General features: G+C 44.1%; 1 protein-coding gene across 1 annotated transcript; it reads left to right on the top strand.

Annotated features, from left to right (window-relative positions):
• The first annotated feature begins 621 nt into the window (after positions 1 to 621).
• On the top strand, positions 622 to 9,486 carry RPL35 (ribosomal protein L35). The gene is made up of 4 exons (XM_069241734.1): positions 622 to 758; positions 4,227 to 4,363; positions 7,649 to 7,730; positions 9,301 to 9,486. Exons 1-4 carry the CDS (start codon positions 756 to 758, stop codon positions 9,448 to 9,450), a joined length of 372 nt encoding a protein of 123 aa, XP_069097835.1. The 5' UTR covers positions 622 to 755; the 3' UTR covers positions 9,451 to 9,486.
• The last annotated feature ends 738 nt before the right edge of the window (positions 9,487 to 10,224 follow it).

The raw sequence follows: 10,224 nt of genomic DNA, 5'->3' as shown, positions 1-10,224 counted from the left end.
ACTTCCCACTGCACTCTATATCACTCCACGCCACTAACTTTCAGCCATGCAGACCAGCAGCCACACTGGTGTACAACATGGCAAAAACACGTTGCCAAGCCACTAGCTCTTATATAGGCGAGACCTGTTGGCTTTGCCAATGCTTGATAATTGGAGTAAGTGCTGCCCTGAGGGCGCAGCTCAGGGCAACAAACTATAACTATTGAAGTGTTTGAAACACTGGCACGCACTCAGCTGCGACCCTCAGTTTATCAGTCCACCCCTGAATGAACCCCTCTCCTGGCCAGGTTAAAGCTGTGGTATTTGAAACCATGAGGCGCTACATGTCAAAGCATGCCGTAGAGGGAGGAAGTGTAAAACACAACGAAGAAAGAAATAGTAGGTTGTATACTGAAAAAAAATATCTCATTGGATTACGTCAAACATATGAGTTGTATGCGTTGATAAGTATTACAAGAATATGTTGTTATCCGCAATATTTCTTTAGGAAGTATGTGACAAAATTGGAAATTATAAAGTTATCATTGAACTAAAACACGTTCGGCTTCTTCCGACATGGCGGACATTTTGGCTACACGGCGGGTGCGTTTTCTATTTCTACATTCAGTCAGACACGGACTGCACCAACACAACTCGATCGTGGGGGTTACCCAGTAGCACCCCTCCTCATACGCTGCAGTTGGTAGCCACCATCACCCGGAAGAGCTCGGCTTGTGGCCCTCTGCTTTCCTTTCCGGTAGCGGCTCGCAGCAAATATGGTGAGTTTGTGTTAGTCTCGCACAATCCGTTTTAATCTGCCCGGCTCCCGCCATCAGTGTTGTTAGTTATGGTGTCGGTTTACTAAGAAGTCGCTTGGCTGTCGCTCTGCGGGTATATTTTAAGTATTCTCGGCTCCGCTGTAGAGAGAGACGCTTGGAATAAAACGGTGTCTAAAGGAGGCTGCGACTGTTGACTGCTTTCTACCTGCCACTTCCCGTTACTAATGCCAGGTTATGTCGTTAGAACGCTAATGACGAGTCTATGATGTGGATTTACGACTAGCAGTGGGTGCTGCTTGTGTCCCCCGCTCACTTTGTCATCACGGACTCTGTTTACAGACCCATGATCGACCCATCCATTGCTATGGGGAGTGGGTGTCCGGTTTAGTCGAAGCATGACCGGACTACAGCACCCACAATGCACTGTGTTGCTAAAGGAATGTGTAGAGTTGGAACCTGCCAACGATGACTTGAGGTGATCACCGGGGTAGTGCTGCAGTGGACCCTCTCGATAAGGGTTGGCAGTTGGTGTCGTGAAGCGATATCTAACTCAATAGTAAAGAGTTTTTGTTGAACACTTTGGGTGGAATCCTGGACTCAGCGGTGGAAGAGGAATTGCACTGCAGGCTATCGAATTGTCCTTGTAAACATTAAAGGGAAACTATCCGTCAAAGGCCTGCGACCCATACTGGTGGGTCCTTCTCTTCTTCCAAACGGCCTAATCACTTACTAGTCCAGGACTCGTGTGTCCAGGTGTTCGGGTTTCCTTGCCCTGGTCAGTTCTTGCACTGTTTGTTAATAAACCCTTTTTGTTTTCTGGCGATGGTGTTCCTGTTCTCAGCGCTTTTTTTCACTTGTAATTATTGATAAAGTTTAACCTACTGCATCAGACTCGGTTTCCCCCTAGCTTTGTTTCCACGCTTGTTAAACAATTTGTTGTTTGGTTTAGAGATTTTTTTTTTTTTTTTCTTCAGTGTAGCTCCAAAAACCTGTATTCTTTTCCCATGCGTTTACAATTGCTTCAATCTTGTTACTTTCTGTCAAGCACTGGTATGGGCTGTGGCTCTTATATGCAGTGGTGATTTCTTGTGGTGTTTGTTCATTTGGGTAGATGGGTATTTTGTGGATTTCGTTGTCATCTGCTTACTTAGTCATATATTGCCTTTTTCTCCATAGACTTTGTTTACAAGAGGCCTGCGCCGCAGAAGCGTCACTACTTATGGCGCAGGCCTCAGTCTCGAAGAGGTGAAAGAAAGCCACCCAGCGTGTCTTTGCATAGCTCATAGATATAGAGTAAGACAAGGCAGTGCTAATCTCTGCATGTCCTTCCTGTATATAAAGGAGACGTTCCCTAGCCGTTGCTGTGGGTTTTCCCGCGCAAGACCCACTGGTTTTTTACACCTTCTCGGATTTACAAGAATCTGTAAAACAGGGAATGTGTCAAAACCGTGCGCCTCCCTGGGGGAGGTGTAATGAGATATGACTTTTTTTTTTTTATGGGTGGAGCGCTGAACTGCTCAGACATGTTTTGATTTTCATTTTTAATTTGTGGCAAGAACAGTCCAGTTAGGAATTAACACTGCTAATAGCTCTAACTCGAGCAAATGCGAGACCCATTGCATTGACAATGCTTGTTTTTCTTGCTATGTGTGCTACATCACACATAGAGGAAAACGATTACATTGATTGGTTTTGTGCTGGAAGGTGTCCCTTCCTGCACAAAAACAATTGTGCCACCAATGCAGACGCCCTTGGACCATGATGCGAGGGCGCCTGTGTGGGCGGTAGGCACCAATCTGTGTGAAGGCAAAAAGGACTAGAATGTGCCATAATTCATTAATATTGTGCATTCCTGCCTTTTCCTTTTGATGCCGGTCAGTGCAGAATAGTGACTTGCAGCACTGCCCTGCAGCAAAAACTCTTATGAGACTTTTTTAGTTGGGGTGCAGATATTTATGCTGTATAATGGCTTTGCTCTCTTGGCCCTTGGGATAAAAAAGTGTTCTCTTTTCAATATTTAGTGTCCTTAGCCAGGTTGGTCTAAAGGGGTATATGCTTATAGAATAGTTAATCACTTACTTCAATGTTGGCATTAACCCACCTCGTCCCATTTCTCTTGTCTATCACAATTTTTTGAGGTCCTGGTGGGATGTAGGGCGCATTATAAACTTGGATCGGGTGGTTGCTATTGGAATGAAAATGTAAATCAGAATTGATTAATGAAGAAAACTCAAAATGTACCTCACAGTTGACTCATTGTCATCCGGGCGTGAGGTCCACTTACAACAGGATTATTGCTTTTGCAGCATATTTTAAATCTCCACTTTTCATTGTTGAAGATGTGCCGTCTTCCATTCATAAGCTAGTGATAAAACTAAAGTGGAAGAACAGAGACCAAGTATCGGGGCCCTCGCTGCAGAAGTTGACATAGTTCAGCAACACTACTTAAATTAAGTAGGGCAGTGGTTCTTGACTTTTTTGATTTCTTTGGGTTCCATACGTAATCATTACTAGAATCCAGCTCCTCCCCTTAACTTAATCTCTTGCAATTCGGGTACCCCCTCTGAGTTATTACTGGAAGCCATTGAACAGGCCCAATCAATTTTAATGATTTGAACCACAAAACGATACACAAAAAAGCATTCATCAAATACTCAAATTATATATATATTTCAATCAAAATCAAACGCTTAGTGGGAAGGTTGTAGCTTTTCTAAATACAATGAGTTACACTTTGCCAGTGTTATGTTATGTCCTGTTTCTTGCGTGTGCACTGCCCCAAAATCAATCGGAGGCTACCTTTGTAATTGTTAGCCTCTGATTACAAATTTCATCACATTTCCAGAACACTTTAAAAATACAGATTATACATTTTGCAGTTTTATTCACACTTTATTAATCTGTTCCTAAAGTTTAATTTTCTCAGCACCAGTAGTTGTTGTGGATCCCAGGAGGTTTAGAGGTTAAGAACCACTGAACTACAGTACTATATAATTGTTGCTCGATTTGACCTCAGTTACAGACTTTACTAACTGACTGGCTTCCTCCTATGGAAGGTCTCACTTATTGCCAAGCTTTCCCAGGGTTTTGTTTATATTCAGTTGGTGAATAAGAGCATGATCCTTCCTTTTGTGTTTTTGATGAGTGATATTTGTTTGTGTGTCCGACAACTGATTGTTACTCTAGTGAATTTATATACGTAGTTTTATAAAGCACTGGCCAGGCCTGGACTTCAGAGCTTCCACCTTACAGCGGATATGTAGTGCAAGTAGAATGTGGACAATATGCACTGTAGTCAAGCAGGGTGTAGGTTATCATAGGAGTGCATTACACGATACATGGATATCTCTGCCTAAAGACAGATTTGTTCTTGACCAGTAGAAGCCCTTGTAAAAACATAGGAAAAGCAGATAACCTTGCATTTTAGTGTTTGGTCACACTGATGGTTGAGTTGTCTTTTCATTTCAGGCAAAAATCAAGGCCCGTGATCTGCGTGGTAAGAAGAAGGAAGATCTTCTGAAACAGCTGGATGACCTCAAGGTCGAATTGTCGCAACTCCGGGTTGCCAAAGTGACTGGTGGAGCCGCATCTAAGCTGTCCAAGATGTAAGTTCATCTGGTGGAAACTCGGTCTTCGGCAACACATGGGCTTTTTAAATAACCACAGTAAATGAATGGTGAGGTCTGGGTAAATGTATGGGTTAAGTAGCCCTGGACCTGGCTATGTAGCCATGCAATTACCTGGCTTTGTGCAATAAGTAGGATAGGCTGCTCGGGGGGGGGGATATTTAGGGAGGTATCTAGCCAGAGGTCTGTTGGTAAGGGGGGGGTTCAAAACTTTGGATAAATCTAGCGCGAGTGAAAAGCCGACTCGTTTTCAAGGCTTCATGCTTTGTTTTATTTTTTTTATTCTGACCATTCTGTTAGTCAGTTTTTATTAAATCGCCTTTTTTTTATCCACACAAACAATGAGCAAAGCTGAAATGTTTGCTATTTGCTAATGAGCATGCCTTGGATTCAGGAGGCCCTGGGTTTTAATCTGTCCCCAGCCGAGCATTGTGCAGTGGTACTGAAATATAAACTAGGGATAGTTTCAAGTCGGGTAACCACATCCTTCTTCTTGATCCTTGATAATCCAGTCTCGGGCTCCTGACCAGGAAAGGAAACTTGAGCCTAGACTCCATCCACCTGCTTACACTTTTTTAGGTCTCGCCTGTAACAGCACATGAGCTGTTGTATACAAAAAGGGTTTGCAGCCACCCCATTGCTTACCATTTGTTGGCTTCATTGTCACTCTTATTTGCTGCCTTCTAAATGGCCAATGCATGCTTGCTTCACTTCTTGTTTTGGCTGGAGCGTGGGCCGACTGGTAATTTGCTTTCATTCTGCTGGTCGTGCTGTGATAGAGGTACTTAAGTTTTTTTTTTTTTTTTTCTTCTCTCTCTAGTCCTTATTGAATATCTTACCATTTGTAGCTGTGTTTTACTGACACAAGCACTCCAGAGGCTCCTTTGGATTGGATATTTATTGTGAAAACAGATGTTGCCCACTTCAAAATATAATTTCACTAAGGCATGGACATAGGTGCATTTACCTTCTTTCTGGTAGGATTTTTTTTGCTGGGTCCCAAATATATAACTTTTCACAGATGAGATTAGCTGATTTGTTCATAACCACAGGAGTGTTGTGCTGAGACAAAGCAAGCATTGGCAAATCTCATTGCATTTTATTCATGTTGTACAGCATGGGCATTGCCAACTTTAGGAATGATTTGTAGCCATGTGGTACTGCAACGTGAATGCTGTGCTAAAAATAATTAAAACCAAAAAGGCTATGATGCAGCCACCGTTAATGCACTTAAAAAAAAAAAAAAAAGGTGCATTAGCTCTGGCCGTGTCATAGCGCTTTCTTAAATTATTTTTGCCCACAGTACAAAGCTTCTGTGTCGCTACCTACAAAACCACGCAACAGCCTTTCATAGGCAAGACCTATTTGCTTTGCCAATGCTTCTTTGCATAAAGACCTTTCTTCAGTTATCTTATGACTTGGGTGTCTGAGTGGATGTCCCTTGAACTGACACGAGCTGCACTAGCTCCTTAATCCAGCGGGCACGTGATGAAAGGTGACCTGGAGCGTAGGGCCTCGTGCAACTCCACCTTTTTAGTGTACTTGGGCCCATATTTATACTTTTTGACGCAAAACTGCGCTAACGCAGTTTTGCGTCAAAAAAATTAGCGCCGGCTAACGCCATTCTGAAGCGCCATGCGGGCGCTGTATTTATTGAAAGACGTTAGCCGCCGGCGCCGTCTGGTGTGCGTTAAAAAAAACGACGTACACCAGGCAGCGCCGGCGTAGGGGGATATGGGGCTTGGGCGTCAAGAAATGGGGCAAGTCAGGTTGAGGCAATTTTTTCGCCTCAACCCGATTTGCGCCATTTTTTTTTCACTCCCAACCCCCATAGAAATGACTCCTGTCTTAGCAAAGACAGGAGTCATGCCCCCTTGCCCAATGGCCATGCCCAGGGGACTTCCGTCCCCTGGGCATGGTCATTGGGCATAGTGGCATGTAGGGGGGCACAAATCAGGCCCCCCTATGCCACAAATTTAAAAAAAAAAAAAAAAACTTACCTGAACTTACCTCAATGTCCCTGGGATGGGTCCCTCCAGCCTTGGGTGTCCTCCTGGGGCGGGCAAGGGAGACAGGGGGGTCCCTGGGGGCATGGGAGGGCACCTCTGGGCTCCTTCAGAGCCCACAGGTCCCTTAACGCCTGCCTTTTGCAGGCGCTAAAAAACGGCGCAAAAGCGGACGTACGCCATTTTTTTGACCCGCCCACTCCCGGGCGTGAATTTTGCCCTGGAGTATAAATCCGACGCACATGCCTCGGAGTCGATTTTTTTTTAGACGGGAACGCCTACCTTGCATATAATTAACGCAAAGTAGGTGTCCACGCTAAAAAATGACGCTAACTCCATGGACTTTGGCGCTAGACGCGTCTAACGCCAAAGTATAAATATGGAGTTAGTTTTGCGCCGGAATTGCGTCAAAAAAAATGACGCAATTCCGGCGCAAACGGAGTATAAATATGCCCCTTGGTGTTAATACAAGCTGCTGCTTTACAACCTTCGTGCCGCTTGGATCGGCTAGGAACCGGCTTCTTTCAATTGGACTTTTTATACATATGTCTGCAAGCAAAGTGACAAATAATCTTTAACCAACTGAGGCTACAGATTGTTTTTAGTTTCTCACGTGAAGTTAAGTTCCTGTTCTGGATTTAGTCAGTTCGCCTCTGGGTTCATAGACTGAGGGCACAAACAGCGTATCTCCCTTATCGTGGGTTCACTTCAATCAATCACGTAATTTCTAACTTCTCGTTAGAAGTGGTCGTCATTGAAAAAAGTACTTTTTGCAGAGGCCTGTCCTCGGGTGGAGGTGGTCCATCGTTCATGGAGTGAGGCTGCGGAGTCATTGGCTATTTGTGTGAATACTGTGATGTATGGCAAAGGAAAACGTGCAGGTATCTGTTTTCAGACAGCTCTTTAGTGAGGCTGGGTCGGGCAGTCAGTTATCGTGTGATCTTTGTCTCGGGTGCCTCGGCATATAATCAGTCTGCCTAATGTTCATTCTTAATTCAGGTAGCGTGCCTCCGCTTGAAGCCCTTCAAACATATTATCTGCAATTGATATATTTTTTAAAAATATATTCAATATCTAATTAGAGGTCACTCCAAATGCTTTTTGGTATTCCTTGTGGATCAGATCTTGCAGCGTTACCGTCTTTGTTTGGACAAAACAATAGTAACATTTTGTCAAATATTCATGTGCATGAAGTTTTGTTTGATAATGTTCAAAGGGATAACTTATCTTTTTTTTTTTTTTTTTTTTTTTTTAATAGTCGGGTTGTCCGAAAATCCATTGCCAGAGTCCTCACGGTCATCAATCAGACACAGAAGGAAAACCTGCGGAAATTTTACAAAGTGAGTAACTACCTGACTGTGGTCTAGTGCGGGCGATGCTCTCCACCGTGGTCTCGAGCTACAGTAAGCCCTGTTTACCATCTCAGCTGCTCGCTTCATTGTGAGATAAGATTGTAAAGTTATTTGATTGCAACATGGGGGTGCATTGCATAGTGTAGCTGTATGAATGTGTGCCCCACGCTCACAAACGGTGGAAGGCAAAGGTCCGCATCAATTCAAGTCTGTGTCTGTAACTAAGATCACTAACTGCAGGGCCTGATGGTAATGTCCTCAATACACAGTCCATTATGCTGCTGTCCGGCCTCAATTTCTTCTGAAATAGCCCAATCATAACACGTTTATTGGCATGTAGGTTAGCGTTCTACTTTGTGTACACTTCATACGTGTTAGTGGGCGTAGAAACACCGGTGCTGTGTAGACCATTATTTGCTAAGTCTTCAATAATTATTGTACAATTGCCCGCTCTTACTGCAGTCCTCCTTTTCATTGTCCAGCTTATGATGAAATGAGTATTTAACATTCACCTGGTGACCATTCCTTAACTTTTTAATACCCTGAAAAGACAAGTGCAGATTTTCGGAGCCTAGTACAACAAAACGCTTTGTAACACTACAGTTGGACCTCCACATTCATAACACATTGCTGGGCAAACTTACCTTCACCACACCTGGAAACTATCTTTTAAGTGTATTCTCTTACTTTAATAGGGTCCTGTGTTTTGGTTTATTGCTTTTTATTATTAAAAAATAATATATATTTTGTTTTGTGTGTGCTTGCTTGCCAATAACAAATGTAGGATTTGAGGATGGGTCGTTTTGGCAACGAAGCTTCATAATGGTTTAGGTGCTTGCAGTAAATCCATCGTTTTGATTAACACTACTAACTAGTGCCTCATTAGCATCACTCCTTGACTTGTGGGCTTATCCAGAACATAGAGGGTCTTGCAGCCTGCCTATTGCTTACCTTTGGTTGGCCCTTTTGTCAATCATTTGTCTGCTTATTCAGTGTCTTGTCCATCTTGTTTATTCCTCCCGTGGAGCACTGCCTCTTTGCCGTCTTTGATTGGCTGCTCTCGTGCTTCCTTTGCTTTTCAAGATTTTTTTGTTATTGTTTAAAGCACTCCACAAAAGTGCAGGTGTTTCCCTGCTGCGTCCCTTGTGTGCTTCCATTTGCGCGCTCTGTGCTCCCCGTGTTCTTCCCTCCATGATGCACTTGCCATTGTGTGCTTCACCGAATTGTTTGTGTTGTGTTGGTCACTTTTTTTTTTTTTTTTTTGATGAGTGTTGTTTTGCCGAGTTGTTACCGATGCAGTTTCTGCACCATCCACCTAATTCCGACCCGGACGGGCCTGCCTAGACTAGCTTGCTTTGAAGTCCGCCTTCGACCTGCCCTTTTTTCATACCAATAATGACTTCATGGCTAAGTCTGGACTTTATTGCTTACTACATCCTTCTACCTTAGGGCCTAGTCATATGTGAAGGCCAATCGTTTAGTTTGTTTACGTAAACCACACAGTTTGTACTATTTATATGCACCGGCTTTTATTGTTTTTTTTGTTTCTTTTTAATAGGGGAAGAAGTACAAGCCCCTTGACTTGAGGCCCAGGAAGACTCGTGCTTTGCGCCGCAGGCTCAACAAATACGAAGAGGGGTTGAAGACTAAAAAACAAGTCCGAAAAGAGCGTTTATACCCAATGCGCAAATTTGCCGTCAAAGCATAAATGTGTTGTACAGAATAAAGGCTATTTGGTTGACAATTGTGGCCATGTTTGTTTTTGTTTGTTACAAAATAACAAGTATGTTCGATGGCATCTGTCGCTGTAGATACGCATGTTTTGCATAGCTCGCCATCTGGTGTTGGGCCGGAGTGTTACAAGTTGTTTTTCTTCGAAGAAGTCTTTCGAGTCACGGGACCAAGTGACTCCTCCTTTTGTCTCCATTGCGCATGGGCGTCGACTCCATCTTCGATTGTTTTTTTTTTCCGCCATCGGGTTCAGACGTGTTCCTGTCGCTCCGAGTTTCGGAACGGAAAGATAGCTAATTCGGAAGATTTTCGTCTGTATTGTTGCGTTCGGGATCGGCGTAGTTAGATTCAACACCGCGTCGAAAGATCGAAGAGCTCCGGTGCCCTTCGGGGTAGTTTTTCGATCCCCCGTCGGGGCCTGGTCGGCCCGACCGCGTGCAGAAGAACGCCGATGGAACAGACCCCGTTCCGCTTCTGTCCCAAATGCCACAATAAATACCCCTATACAGACCAACACTTGGTCTGTAACCTGTGCCTGTCACCTGAGCACAGTGAAGACACCTGCGAGGCCTGTCGTGCGTTCCGGTCCCGAAAAACACTCCGAGACCGTCGAGCCAGAAGACTTCAGATGGCGTCTGCGCCGACAGCCCACCGAGAGTTCGAGGAACAAGAAGAGGAAGGAACCTTTTCGATCCACGAATCGGACTCCGAAGGATTCGACGATACACAAACCGTGAGTAAGACGTCGAAA

The sequence above is a fragment of the Pleurodeles waltl genome, chromosome 6, assembly GCF_031143425.1.
Source record: "Pleurodeles waltl isolate 20211129_DDA chromosome 6, aPleWal1.hap1.20221129, whole genome shotgun sequence".
NCBI classification, from domain to species: Eukaryota; Metazoa; Chordata; class Amphibia; order Caudata; family Salamandridae; genus Pleurodeles; species Pleurodeles waltl.
The sequence above is the reverse complement of the archived record's forward strand: the minus strand, read 5'-3'. Positions and strand labels throughout refer to the sequence as shown.